The sequence below is a fragment of the Drosophila obscura genome, unplaced genomic scaffold, assembly GCF_018151105.1.
Source record: "Drosophila obscura isolate BZ-5 IFL unplaced genomic scaffold, ASM1815110v1 contig_151, whole genome shotgun sequence".
NCBI lineage: Eukaryota > Metazoa > Arthropoda > Insecta > Diptera > Drosophilidae > Drosophila > Drosophila obscura.
The window spans coordinates 195,959-209,455 of record NW_024542737.1 but is presented as its reverse complement, the minus strand read 5'-3'; the positions used below and the strand labels follow the sequence as shown (position 1 = coordinate 209,455).

General features: G+C 45.0%; 4 protein-coding genes across 6 annotated transcripts; 1 reads left to right on the top strand and 3 right to left on the bottom strand.

Annotated features, from left to right (window-relative positions):
• Positions 1-299: 299 nt before the first annotated feature.
• On the bottom strand, positions 300-2,200 carry LOC111079758 (putative gustatory receptor 58a). 2 transcript variants are annotated; one of them, XM_022375045.2, is made up of 3 exons: positions 894-2,200; positions 506-835; positions 300-346 (listed from the first exon to the last, which is right to left on the bottom strand). In XM_022375045.2, the coding sequence occupies exons 1-2, from the start codon at positions 1,953-1,955 to the stop codon at positions 668-670; spliced, it is 1,230 nt and encodes a 409-aa protein (XP_022230737.2). In that variant the 5' UTR covers positions 1,956-2,200; the 3' UTR covers positions 300-346; positions 506-667. The 2 variants fall into 2 exon arrangements, with proteins under 2 accessions (XP_022230737.2, XP_022230736.2); XM_022375044.2 differs by having other exon boundaries at positions 315-346; positions 414-835.
• LOC111079760 (putative gustatory receptor 58b) lies at positions 707-3,655 on the top strand. 2 transcript variants are annotated; one of them, XM_022375047.2, is made up of 4 exons: positions 707-856; positions 921-1,978; positions 2,122-3,195; positions 3,251-3,655. In XM_022375047.2, the coding sequence occupies exons 3-4, from the start codon at positions 2,179-2,181 to the stop codon at positions 3,428-3,430; spliced, it is 1,197 nt and encodes a 398-aa protein (XP_022230739.2). In that variant the 5' UTR covers positions 707-856; positions 921-1,978; positions 2,122-2,178; the 3' UTR covers positions 3,431-3,655. The 2 variants fall into 2 exon arrangements, with proteins under 2 accessions (XP_022230739.2, XP_041447758.1); XM_041591824.1 differs by having other exon boundaries at positions 707-870; positions 927-3,195.
• Positions 3,656-3,716: 61 nt separating this feature from the next.
• LOC111079759 (putative gustatory receptor 58c) lies at positions 3,717-5,614 on the bottom strand. The gene is made up of 3 exons (XM_041591823.1): positions 5,263-5,614; positions 4,060-5,199; positions 3,717-3,998 (listed from the first exon to the last, which is right to left on the bottom strand). The coding sequence occupies exons 1-3, from the start codon at positions 5,317-5,319 to the stop codon at positions 3,822-3,824; spliced, it is 1,374 nt and encodes a 457-aa protein (XP_041447757.1). The 5' UTR covers positions 5,320-5,614; the 3' UTR covers positions 3,717-3,821.
• An 83-nt stretch (positions 5,615-5,697) lies between these two features.
• Positions 5,698-8,488, bottom strand: LOC111079757. The gene is made up of 5 exons (XM_022375043.2): positions 7,733-8,488; positions 7,089-7,665; positions 6,955-7,025; positions 6,607-6,896; positions 5,698-6,548 (listed from the first exon to the last, which is right to left on the bottom strand). The coding sequence occupies exons 1-5, from the start codon at positions 8,374-8,376 to the stop codon at positions 6,307-6,309; spliced, it is 1,824 nt and encodes a 607-aa protein (XP_022230735.2). The 5' UTR covers positions 8,377-8,488; the 3' UTR covers positions 5,698-6,306.
• Between the last annotated feature and the right edge of the window lie 5,009 nt (positions 8,489-13,497).

Sequence of the window (13,497 nt, the reverse complement as noted above, 5' to 3'; positions counted from 1 at the left end):
AAAAAGAAGCTGAGAAATTTCGATGTGGATCAGATTGACGGAGTAAGGAGATTGGGCAGATTTAATGGACATGTCCTGCTCCTGGGGTCCCTCACTTACTCTGTATGGAATTCATTAAATTTGATGAAGCCTCACTGTGGTCTCTTCTCTCCGGCAGTCCATCCCTTAATGGGGATTACAACACTTAAAGCATGTGTACGCGTGTGTGCACGTGTGCATCTATGTTTTGTATAGGATTGATGAGCTTATTGAAAGGCCCGAATCAACATTTGACATATCTGGGGCAAAATAACATTAACTTACCCCTGGAGTGTGGCAGATTGAATATATTATGATTTTTGCCAACCTAAAACACATAAACAAACAAATTTAATATCAAAGTATGAACACATAACCTGAAAACGTGGACAGACCTTCGGCCCGCTGCCGCATTTAATATTGCCGACGGCATTTTGTTGCTGCGCAGGAAAACAAATTTGATTAATGGCTTTTAATATTTACTAACTGTGGCACTCAGCGATGAGCAATTAAAAAGCACAAAAATGCACGAAGGAGCACAACTTTTTACTTTGATCGTTGAATTTCGCCACAATTGCGATCAGCATGCCATCTCGCTTTTGCGTGTAGGAGGTGTGAACAGCTGATTTCCTGCCGCGCTTTTGTTGCGTTAGGAAATTTCCAAGACGCTGTTCTTTAAATAAAATTGGCAAAGCACCAAAACGTTGACCAGAACCGAGAAGAAATAAATCATGCTCGTTTGCTTGTTGAACACAAAAAGGCCGCAGCATTTGTAAGCGGTGGAATGGCAACGCAAGTGATCCGAGAAGCGTTCCAGCTGCAAGGAAATTACTGCAAGGTAACAAAAGAGTGGTATGTAATTTAAGTAGTATTACCTCCAATTGAAAATCCCTTTTGACCAGCTCCAGATCGCTGAATTGACGCAGAATTTCCCCTCTTTCGAGGCCACTTCGCCGCGTCAGATCGTCGGCCATGTTCATCAGAAGCACCGCACTCCAGTAGTGGGTGACGATCACCAACTCTCCCCACAGCTTGGTCACGCTGTTGGTCGCTATGGAATCGTTTCCAAACTGTACAGCGTGATACATTAAGTTCACATTCGTCACGAACATTTTGAGCATCAGAAAGGCAATGGTAACATCAAAGATGCCAAAGAGACTCCGCATCAATCGCTGGCCCTCGCAATGCAGCTGAAAGAGATGGCCCACGGTGTGGAGCGTTTGTCTGGCCAGCGATGCCGACAGCAGCAGTGCGTTGCGCTCCTCGTGGTGCAGTCGCGAGCAGAGATCCTTCAGGGCAAGATTCACGCGCTCCATCTGCCAGTAGAGGAGCAGACAGATGACATACAGGCCGGTCATCATGATAGCCACATAGACGAACTGCATCATGTGGACGACTACCATTGTGAGATTGCTGAACTGCACATCCGTATCGATCCGCATCAGAAGAAGCACGGCGGACACTATGCTGAGATTCAGAACAAAGAACCACTGACGCAGCAGGCTGCGAATCCTTCTCTGTAGCTTTATGTAGCCCGACGAATGCAAGGCGCCGCTTTCCAGCAGCCAACATCTGTGGCAGTGCCTCGCCAAGCTCTCGCCCAACTGCAGCAGCGGTTTCCTCTTGGTCCACGTCAGATAACCGCAGGCAAGCATCGCCATTATACGGGTAACGTTCGTCAGGTTGAACGCCCACTGCAGCACCAGCCTATCACTCATGTAGCTCTCATCGTACATAAAAACCGGAAAAGTGAATGGCAGCAGTACAATGAGCAGCACATTCAGACAGGCCGTGTATGCGAGGTAGCAGCGACGTTGATGCGATCGGTTACCGAAGTGAATGCGGTCCCGGGCCCGGTCCAGTCGCAGTGGAGCCGGGAGCAGGCCACTGCACAGGCCATAGCTATGGAAGGTTTTCAGCAGCAAGCAGATGCTCATTTCATCAACTGCTTCGGGGGACGGTAAGCTGGCAACTGAATTCGTTGGAAGCAACTAGCCCTAGATAATGGGGATTTGATACGGCAGCTATCAGGACGGGCCATCAGAATCCCATCGGTGTGTAACCGACTTTTAGCTAATTAATGCTCGTCTCGTTCCTCCACAGGAGGTGCGCGTTTGAGTCCTAGACCAGTTGCCTGGCAGCCACGGCTACCCCAACAACATGTTGCATCCGAAATTGGGTCTGGCTTTGCGTGTAGCCTACTACCACGCGCTCGTTTTTGGACTGATGGGGACCACGCTGCAGATTCGTGGCAAGAGCCGGCTCATCCGCGTCGAGAAGGTGTCGTGGATGTACCTGGCCTACAGCGTCCTCATCAGCGGCTGTCTCCTGCTGGATCTTTACTTTATTGTGCCGCGCGCCATCGTCGATGGCTACATTCACCACAACATTGTCCTGCAGTGGAACTTCTTTTCGATGTTGGTCCTGCGAATTGCGGCCATTTTCTGCAGCTATGGACTCGTCTGGCTGCAGCGTCGACGACTCATTAAGCTCTATGTGTATTCACTCTATCTCTGGAGGAGCTACAGGCGGTTACTCAAGCGTCTGGTAGACCAGCGGACCCTGGAGGAGTTACAACTCTCAGTGACGAGCCATTTCTGGCGGAACACCATTGTCGTCTATGGATCGCTGCTCTGTTCGAGTGTCGTACAGTATCAACTGCTTAGCGTGATCAATCGTCAGAGCCTGATGGCCTTGTTTTCGAGACTCTCCCAAATACTACACGTCGTGGCAGTCAAAATTGCCTTCTACGCGCTGCTCCAGATGCTCGATCATCAGTTCCGGGTCGTGCACCTGGCCCTTAGGGCTCTCCAGAGACGCAGAGGTGGAAAAAAGAAGGTGGTGGATCTTCGACGCATAGCAGCCTTGCATTTGGACACATATCAGCTGGCCAGGCGCTTCTTTGGCCTGTACGATGTGGCCAATGCCATGCTGTTTGTCACTATGTTTATGACCTCCATGAGCATCCTCTACCATGCCGTGCTGTACAACAACCAGTCCATCCATTCCGACGGTTGGGGCGCTCTCTTTGGCAGTGGCCTGGTTGTGTCCAACATTTACAGCACTCTGATGCTCATGGACTTGCTGGATCACGTGGTCAGCTCGTGCAACGATGTTGGCCAGACCCTACGACAGTTTAGCAATCTCCGGAAGATCAGCAAAGAGCTGCAAATAGGGGTGAGTGCTGCAAGGACAGATTCATCCCAAATTAATGCATTTCTTTCACTTTCAGTTGGAGATTTTCGGCAGTCAGGTGCACCGTCATCGTTTGGTTTATAAAATATGCGGCCTGGTGGAGATCAACAACTCCGCGTGCCTCAGCTACATTAGTTGCATACTCAGCAATGTGATCATTCTCATGCAGTTTGATTTGAGGCGCAAGCAGGAGGCATACGTTGAGCAAACATTATAATCGACTACTGCAGGGAATAGGTGGAAAGTTACATGGCATTTATTTCATACATGTTCTGTAGGGGTTTCATACATTTAATTATAAACAAAATTTTGTATTTTATGGCATAGGAATAATTGTCAAGCTTTAGTTGTTTATAGTATGTATCATTTGCCAAGGCTTATATGGCGAGGACACTTCGAAATGAAAGCTTTTTTAGAGCCCTTGAGCTTTGTTTTATAGCGGATAAGTTCTACTAGTCTCCAAATGAAATTTTATAGAAATTCAATAATCGAAAAGGATACGAAAATGTTGATTTTTATAGCAGAAACTTTATATAGATAAAACCACCATAAATTTTGAGTATAGAACATATTAAATTCTGTTAAAGTTAAATTGTAGAGTAGTCTAATTATCCGTATATCTTATAGGCAATCTGACAAAGTACCAGGGCATTGCTCATTACAGAAGCAGTCATGGCATGACCGGAGGCACGACTCAGATCGAAGAGTCCCACAATATGGAGGCGTCGCACGCGTTGCGGTCGCGACTGGAGCTGCCGATTGAGGTAAAAAATGGCAAACTCCAACTGAAACATGTATTAAACTATAAATATTATTATTTCAGTGTGGAGATATATACGCACGTACCTTCCTCGATAGAACCACTTCTGAGGGCAGACCCACGCCATTCTGAGACTGATTCACAAACCAGAGATTTTGCAGCCGCTCCCGGAGCTTTAGCCACTTGGAACTAGTTGTTTCGAAGATGGAAAACTGCATCATGATCTCGGCATGGTGAGCGAGGCACACAAAGACGGTGAAGAGGCACTTCCACATGTTGAAATCCTCGGCATACTCCATGTAAATCCACAGGCGAAAGACGGTTGCAATGCTGTAGATATAAGTGGTGCCCATATTGAACAGAATCTGCCACTGAAAGATCTGGCGCAGTTGCCTTAGAAGATCATCCAGTTGCAGGCAGCGATGCCAGAGTAAAAGCCAGGCGTCCAGGATCTGCCTGATGCCCATATCTCGAGGACGACCCAAATGCTTTGGCAGGACCTCCAGATCATCAAACATTTCCTGCAGCTGATGCGTCATGTTCGAGATCAACCAATTGCCAGATACTTGGATCATGTACACCGTAAAGTCCACATAGCTCACCATCAGCTCCATGATCAGGGCATACACTATCGCGGCCATATAGAAGGGCGCCACACCTGCCCGATCCAGGGTGCGTTGACAGTGCACCAGAGAGTTTTGCGTCAGGAGGATTTGGATGAGCATCACAAAGCGGGAGCTGGTCAGTGCCACCTTCCACAGGCAGCGCCTACGGCAGTTGTTGCGCATGGCGGTGCGGAAATCGAACAGCAGCTTCAGATATTCATTCCCCAGACGCTCAACCCGGCAACGCCGCAGCCAGACGCTGCTGACGAGCAGCAGCATTGTGAAGAGCTTGGCCTGTCCCATCACACTGTAGACGGTGCTGAACATGCCGAGGTGCTTGCATCCGTAAATTTTACCCGCCAGCAGACCGAAGGCAAAGGGCATGACCAGCACAAAGACCACATCCAGGACGAGGCAGTACACCACTGTGGGCACATGATTGAGCACAAGGCGACGCTGATTCGGATCGTAGTGCAGGTTGCAGAGGCCGATGAGGCGACTCAACTCAAAGTAGAAGCGTAGCAGCGAAAACTGAACCATGCTGAAGGATGATTGGTCAGCAACTAATGCGTTTTGCACCTCGTTGCTTGGCTGAATTGTGGTTTCAATTGTCTCCTGGGACTGGAAGGGATTGTTAATCGGGTCGTGACATGCAACAGGTTCTCAGATCGTATAGATATCTACCATTTTGTATTTGTGTGAATTTCTGTGGAGCAAAATTACTTCTACTGCTATCTGCATACAATTTTCGATCCTTATGTTAGCATTTTAAATAATAAATCTATGAGGCTGACTCAATTTGGAATACTGTAAAGTAAAAGTTGTAAAGTAAAGTAAAAATACTCAATAACAATTCTGTGTGTAGTAACCGCAGGCCTGGGGATGAGTAGAGCATATGCTCATATTCAGATCTTGGAATAAATTCAATTCTATAAACCAATTCAAAAGGTAAAATAAATATAATTGAACCCCCACAGAATATTTAGACAACAAATAACACGGCATGAATAAACAAAGACGTAACCTTGTTACTTAAATTAAATTCCAGTAAAGATAAATAGTCAATTTGTTAAGATTAATTCCACAAATGAAATCGCAGTCATTCACTTGATACTTATCTAAAAAATGATTCATTTATTTCACTATCTTTCGCAGTGTACACGTTGTACATATTCTTGCTGTTAGTTTTTTGTTTTGAGTGGAGTGGGTTCTCTTATTTGTTTGTTCTTATCAAAATACCTGTTTGTTAATGAACTTCTGACATACTCTATATATATGCATATTTAAATCTATGTATATAAGTCCTATATAACTATATGTATGTTTTTTTTTCGTTTCATTAAAAATGTAAGCTTATGCATACTTGCACCACAACGAAATGATGATGCGTAAAAGCGTAGTCGTATCGTTGTCCTATGCGTTAACTAATCGTTGGCTTAGATCGAGAGAACGATAAACTAATACAAAATTTAAGCATATTACTATAAAATCACACAACAATTATTTTCTGCAATCTGTTGCACTTTTATCTTTGCGGTATCTTCTGGGGCTCTCCTCCTTTCATCTTTCCTTCTCTTCTAACTTCGTTGTAGGTCTACAGACTATGTGGAATATACATACATCAATGTATACTTCTATATATCTAAAATTGTAGCGTAATTTAGCACAAATTGTCTACTAAAAATCTACTAATTAACCCGTTTTCTGTTCGATCTTTGTAGCAGCATTCTATGCCACAATATGGCTATTTTTGTTCAGATCGGTGAGTAGTTCCGCATCCAGATCCTCTGCCTCAAGCAGATCGTTGCACGCATCTCCGTTTAGCGAGTGAGGAATGCTTGTGGACAGCACCATGCCGCGGCTACCGTTGCTCGTTCCAATCGATATATCATCGGGTGGGGAATTCCTGCGACGCTCCCGTTCGCGCACAATATGAGGAGCCTCATTGAACTCATCCAGCTCATCCATGCCTAGGGCAGAGAGGGCGTTAAAAAGATTCATATGGTTGAGGTGTAACCAGAGACTCACCTGCATATTTGGTGCCTGCAAGAAGGAGATATTGTCCCGCCCGATGGGGCCACAGTAGGCCCGTCATCACACAGTATGCGAGGCAGTCGGCCGAATTGGTTATGCCCTGGAGCAGCTTGTAGCGCCACATGGGGCTGATCTGCAATGCCACAATGGCCACGATGGGCAAGTAGATGAACCACACTAGACTGGAGGCGCCCAAATGCAAAAGGAAATCCAGTTTCTTGGTGGAATGCTCGTATTTCATGGTGTTTCGCAGCTCGTACAGGAACCACATCATAAAGGAAGATCTGCAAGGGATTATAGATGCTTAGAAGAGAGTTGCATGGAGAGTTCTCGAAGGATTACCGCAGGATCAGGACAATCCAGCCGGGCCAGGTCTGATATTCATCAATATCCGATACAATGTCAACCTCCGTCTGAAAAGCGGGAGCAGAAAATTAAAAGATCCTTCTATTGTCCAGACATAAATGAAGCCTCACCCGATCCCAGATGTAGAGGAACACATGGAACGCACAGTATGGCACCCAGATGGACATTAGAATGATCCAGCCGGTGCGACTGATTTGCTGGCGCGTTACCGCCCAGCCCTTGGCCAGCAGCAGGAGGATCAGCATGAATGTCGTCCGACTAAGTATGTCCAGCACATCGCCCGCCGCCTGCAGCCGAGGCTCGCCCACTCCATTCGCCGCATAGTGGATCAGATGGGCCGTGATCAGTGCCAGGCTAACGAATTCGCTGAGCAGACTCAGCGTAAAGAGCTTCGTGACGGGATGCTTCTGACGCCTCACCGCATAGATCTGCATGGGCAGGAGCACAATGTAGACCAGCAGGAAGATGAGGTACATCTCCAGTAGGTTCTGCTGGTCGTAGGAGTACTGAAAGGTCAGCGGATGTGCGGCCGAGTTGTTTGGATGCACATTCACCAAATGGATGTCATAGTGCAGCTTGTGGAGAAGTCCGCTGCTCCTGTTGCTGAGCCGCGGCAGGCTCTCGTGTGCGTGCCACTGGCAGGTGCTCTGATTCTGATAGCAGGCCACCAAGGCCATGTACCAGAAGCTAAAAAAAAATAGGAAACACCGATTAGATTAGGTTTTCAAGCTAAAAAAGATCATCTCCCACTTACCGCGGCTCAGCCTCCAGGTTGATTACGTACGTAAACTGATGTCCTGGCATCACATTTGCTGGGGCATCCTCGTCGCTGCACAACTGCCCCCTGGGACAGGGCACATGCCTGAGAAAGTCGCGCTTTCCCTGCGGATTGCATTTGGGATCATAGGCAGTGCTCTGCAGGCGCGCGAACATCATGGAGCACGATGCCTCCCGGCTCCGGAGGCTGCGATTTCCGTAAAAGTCCAAAAATGTGGACTTGTCCAGCACCACCAGGGTCACGGGGGCCGTGTAGTTCTCCGGGGATGTGACATTACCATAGATATAGCCATAGGCAATGCGTCGTGTCGGGGGATCGGCCTTGTTGAACCCAAATTTCACGAGAAACTGGAAAAAGTCTGCCGTTTGGAAGTCACCGCTTATGTGGGTGGCCTCTGCCATGGGCAGGGGCAGTGGCAGGCTGCACAGCAGAAGCAGTAGCAGCCAGCACAGGGTTTGGGGCGACGCTGCTGCTGGTGCTGCTACAACGGAATTCGGGGACATGGCGAATCTTATCATTTTTTCGGATACGTCTTCCTCCTCCTTCTGCTCTGTCTGCTTATCTGTTGCGTTGGCATCCACCGTGGCAGCGAATTGCCAGGGTGGCGCACCTTTGTGCATTGTGTGCAGCAGTCGTTTTTCGCGGCGGTCTTTGCTATTTTTATTCCGTTTTTGCGGAAATTTCCACCAATGTACGATTTTTGTTGTTGTCTGCGCTAGGGCTGCAGTACCACCGATGGCACTATCGATAAAATCGTGGTTTGCATGCGATGTATCGCGGCTTTATTCGACCATCGATTTATATTTTTAGACGGAAGTTATCGAAGTTATAGTTGTAGCAGTGGTGTTGGGCAACGTTTTTGCCGCCAACTTTTTTTCAAAGCAGCCCTGCTGTGATAAAAAAACCAATCTTTTAATGAAAACCACAAAATCACAGACAAATTGTAATATTTTGTATAACTTTGCACAGGAAAAGATAAAGTTTACACCTATTTGAATTAGCGGTCGACAGAAAAAAAAGCCCGTGCATTCTAAGCCCGGTTTTGGCGGTATTTTTGAAAAGCACTTTAAGGTATATTAATCCTTTATATACTTTTTATCAGTATCACTTCAACCTTACTGGAGATAAGACGTGCTATCGAAAACCCCGCTTCGCGCGAACCCAAAGGCTTATCAGCAAAATCGCGATAAACAACAACAACTTCAACTCAATTCGTAAAACAGAAACACAAAAACAAGCACACAGCATCAACAGTTGCTCGGGCTTAAGCCCAACCAAAGCTACCATGCACGAACCACCCGATAAGAACAATTATGGCGTCAAGTCAAAATTAGGTGAACCAAAATATATAATAATTAAAAGAAATGATAATGGTACTTTCGCAAACGTATCACCTTTTATAATTAAAAAAACCATAGACTTCACCTGTAATGGGGAAGTTGACTCTTGTAAGAAAACTAGAGACGGCTCTCTCCTCATCAAAACCAAAAACAAGCTGCAAGCCTTGAAACTACAAGAGCTTACTAAAATGACAGATATCGACATAACAACTTCCGAGCACAAATCACTTAACTATACAAAAGGAGTCATATACTGCAACGAACTTCGAAACATAAGTGAAACGATAATACTAGAAGAATTAAAAACACAAAATGTTGCTGAAATCAGGAAAATCATGAAGAAACAACAACAACAAGTAGCGACGATGAACACTAAGCTCGAAGATAAAAACACGCCACTTGCAGAAACCGGACTAATCATAATAACATTCGCTTCACTGAAATTACCTGAATCAATTAAAATTGGCTATGAAACTGTTCGCGTACGTCCCTACATCCCACTACCGCTACGATGCAAAAGATGCCTCCGCTTCGGACACCCAACACCTGTATGCAAAAGCTCAGAGAAATGCAGCAATTGCTCAGACATCAAACACACACACGAAGGTGAAACTTGCAAAAATACAAAAAACTGCCTTAACTGCATGGACAACCCAGACATTGAACACCACCACAGCCCCCTCGATCGTAGTTGCCCTACGTTCAAAAAACAACAGGAATTAACTGCAATTAAAACTACCGAAAAAGTCGATCACAAAACAGCACTCAACATATACTATACACGACTTGGCCATCAATCAAGAACCAGCTATGCTAATACTCTCGCTAAACCTGCACCTCAAACCTCAACCAACCCACAGCCATCTAACACCCATACACCACCCATCGCCCAACAGGAAACAACAACTAATAACCCACTACACCAACAACAAAACAAAACACGCGCATCTACGTCTCGTGGGAGCGAACCAATTAAAAAGCACTCAACACCAGCCTCACCACAACAATATCAACCACCCCAAAAGGTGCACGAAGACAGGGACATTGACAATACAACTATCACTGAGCCCACATTATATGCATCACAACATATAGATGACCTAAAAATAAGAATCTTTCCAAAAGATAAATCCAGTTCCATTGCCACTATTCTTAAACCTAGCAAAACAAAAGTCAAACCCTTAAACAAAAGAAAACAACTCAACATTAGTGATAGCGAATCTACATAATCATAATCTTACCATGTTGATTATAATTCAATGGAACATAAGAGGCTACACTAAAAACTACAGCGAACTCCTAATAATAATTAAAAAATACTCGCCTCATATAATTTCACTCCAGAACACCCATCTACAGCCCCATCACTTCTTTCCTACTCCTGTGAACTACACCATTAATACAAACATACCCCAAAACATATTCGGTGGGGTAGCCTTGCTTATCCACAAATCTGTTCAGGCTCTGAAATAAACTCAGAAATTAACTTTTCTCTGCTTTCTATGTATATTCCTCCAAACAAAAGCTTCAACATTAATAATATAATATTAACTCGAACACCTCAGCAACTGGCGAAGCGGACCTTCATGGGGGTCTTCCAGTCACACAGTACAATACACAGCATAACGCAACCATACTCCCTGCGGTGACCATCCCGATTATTGCCTTTTTCAAACCCCAACATCCACACCCCAGAAACCACTCATACTGGCCAACTGGGACTATGGGTTCGCCAACCACCACAATACACCAACAGCACAGGCACAGAAGCGGCTAACTATTACTACAAGGGAAGGCCATCCCAAGCATCTCTCAGCCACTTTTCTAAGTCTTCTGATCTGATCGCATTGGAGTGCACGCCGTCACAGAACAGCTTATAGAATGGCAAATTGGTCCAAAAATTATAAACTACGTTAAAAATTTCATGTCTAACAGGAAAATTATAGTAAAAGCAAACGCACAACTCTCCGCTACTTTCCCTATCGACAATGGAGTGCCTCAAGGTAAAGCTCCTAAATCCACCATTAACAAAATAAACCCAATAGTAAACTCCGCGCTCAGAGCAGCCTTTGGCGCTTACCGTACTTCACCCTCCAAAAACCTCATGTCTGAAGCGACCTACGTTACACGTTCTCAAAAACCAAACTTTTTAAATCACTTCGCATTAGTTCAGATACCCCTTTTGCCAAATTTTTCTCCTTTTTCTCGCTTTTCTCTCCATTAAAGAATCGTACTCGGACCGCAAATTCATCTATGCCGATGGGTCAGCCACGGACATCTCTATTACTTTTGCAATTTCCACAGAAATGTCTGTTCTTCGTTTAGGTAGACTACCCAATTATTCTTCCGTCTTTTCTGCAGGGATCATAGCAATTGTAGAAGCAATCGAACTAGTTAGAAAAATCTCAGACCCAAAAAAAAAAAAAAGGAAAAAAAAAAAAAAAAAAAATTTAAAAGCCCGGCCCCCCCCTACACCAGAAAAAACCCCGGAAGAGGGGGGGGGGGGTAATCTGCTCAGATTCCCTGTCCGCATTAGATGCAATAGTAAACACCAACAACAGAAGCTACTACCCCGCTCTAGTTAGAACTCTTCTCGCACAGAATAAAACAAAAAAAAACTCTTATGGATACCTGGACACACAAATATCAAAGGAAATGAGACTGCAGATGACGGAGCGAAAACAGCACACTCCCTTCCCTTAATTACCACCATTAACTTCAACAAAAAAGACATAGACCAATACACAAAAAAGATGTTTCAAGAGGAGAAGCTCCAATTTATGAACGCCACATCAGACTGGTACCGCACCATCTCACCCCCATCCTCCACACTCCAACCACTTTTCCGAAATCTCAATTTAACCCGAACAGACCAAACCAAAATAACCAGACTACGCATCGGACACTCGAAACTAACTCACGAACACTACCTTAATTCCAAAATCAACAGCAATTGCCAACTATGCCAAAAATCTTTATCCTCAAATATTCACCACATCCTAACATCATGTGCTGCGCTATCCAAACATAGACATAACATACTCTCCTATAAGGACCCCCATTACGTTACTACAAAACCCTACCCAACCCAATCTACAACTGATTTAGTCATTTCTCAAAAATGCTGACATCTACCATAAAGTTTAATGTAAATATATATGGGAAAATAATAATTTACTATAAAATAATTGTAAACCCTCTCCCCCTATCATAAGCCTATCTAATGTAAACACAGTCTCAAGTTAACTATCCTAATTAATACGTAATATAATATATAATATAATAAGTAGCTAAAGGCCAGAGCAGCCAAAGCTTCATCTTTCTACTACGGGTCCTAAGCTATGCTTATAACTCTGTATATATTAATAATATACTTTATATACCGTTTTACGTTTGAGCCGTAAATTGTGGAAATTTTTCCATACATACAAATTAAATGTGTTTAACGGGTCCCACAGTGTGACAAGAGGCGTTCAACTTTTGAAATAGAGGGGTGTTAAGTGGGTTAAAGCTAGTTTTTTTCTTGGTATATTTACGGTATATTTTGAAAATGATAGGGAATATTTCTGAGGGTCAGACGGTATATTTGATCGGTAAGTCCGCGGTCACACTGCTGATGGTCTGGCCGGGGGAGCGTAGTTTTGTTAAATTTGTGCGTTTTTTGCAAACTTCGGCGAAATTGTTAGTCAAAAATTAAGTGACTGCGTTTAAGTGGAGCTGCAGCAACGCGCGCGCCTATTGCACCCAGAAGTGTTTAGTTCTCCAGCTCCTGGTGGCTAGGAAAAATTCGCGAATGCGGCAAAAGAAAAGTGCAGAGTAAATAGAATTTCGAAAATTTGAAAATTGTTGAATTAAATACCAAACAGAACAGTTAACGTTGGCAGAAAAAGAGTTAAGCGAAACCTGGTTCTGGTTTGGGCTCGGTATCGTGTTCGGGAGTGCCGCCGAGTTTTCCGACCCCGCAAGACGAGGGTGGAAAACGCGTGAAAAGCGTGAAAAGAAAGGAAAACGGCAGGCAAGGCGTTGTGCTGCGTGTTGTGTGTGAGCCTGCGAATAATGTGAATAAATAAAAGGCGCTGCCAGAAGGAGGATACACCCGTCAAACGCAATAGCCCCACGGAAGCACAGAATGTCCGATCAAACACGGTCTTTGGGGGATCGGGATGAGGAGTAGCTGCTGCAGAATCCAGTTTCTGGCTGCTGTGAGGCAAGGCGTTTTGTCAGGATTGAAATCGAATCGAAGCGAAAACCACCGACGCCACCACCACCACCACCACCACCACCACGACCAAAAACAACAACAACATCTACCATAAAAACAACAACAGAAAAAGCGGAGCCAAAATTTCTTGGCCCTTTCCTGGCATCACTGCACCCGCCGCCGCCAGCGCCATCGCCTGG

Bases quoted from the DNA above. Each gene is read 5' to 3' on its own strand.
- LOC111079759 (XM_041591823.1), bottom strand. From the start codon at position 5,319: ATGCAGATAGCAGTAGAAGTAATTTTGCTCCACAGAAATTCACACAAA. The intron at 5,200-5,262 runs GTAGATATCTAT...AATCCCTTCCAG, and splicing joins ATTCACACAAATACAAAATG to TCCCAGGAGACAATTGAAAC. The intron at 3,999-4,059 runs GTACGTGCGTAT...TACATGTTTCAG, and splicing joins AAGTGGTTCTATCGAGGAAG to TTGGAGTTTGCCATTTTTTA.
- LOC111079758 (XM_022375045.2), bottom strand. From the start codon at position 1,955: ATGAGCATCTGCTTGCTGCTGAAAACCTTCCATAGCTATGGCCTGTGC. The intron at 836-893 runs GTAATACTACTT...ATTTCCTTGCAG, and splicing joins AAAGGGATTTTCAATTGGAG to CTGGAACGCTTCTCGGATCA.
- LOC111079757 (XM_022375043.2), bottom strand. From the start codon at position 8,376: ATGCACAAAGGTGCGCCACCCTGGCAATTCGCTGCCACGGTGGATGCC. The intron at 7,026-7,088 runs GTGAGGCTTCAT...CCCGCTTTTCAG, and splicing joins TCCTCTACATCTGGGATCGG to ACGGAGGTTGACATTGTATC. The intron at 6,549-6,606 runs GTGAGTCTCTGG...TCTCTGCCCTAG, and splicing joins TGCAGGCACCAAATATGCAG to GCATGGATGAGCTGGATGAG.
- LOC111079760 (XM_022375047.2), top strand. From the start codon at position 2,179: ATGTTGCATCCGAAATTGGGTCTGGCTTTGCGTGTAGCCTACTACCAC. The intron at 3,196-3,250 runs GTGAGTGCTGCA...TTTCACTTTCAG, and splicing joins GCAAAGAGCTGCAAATAGGG to TTGGAGATTTTCGGCAGTCA.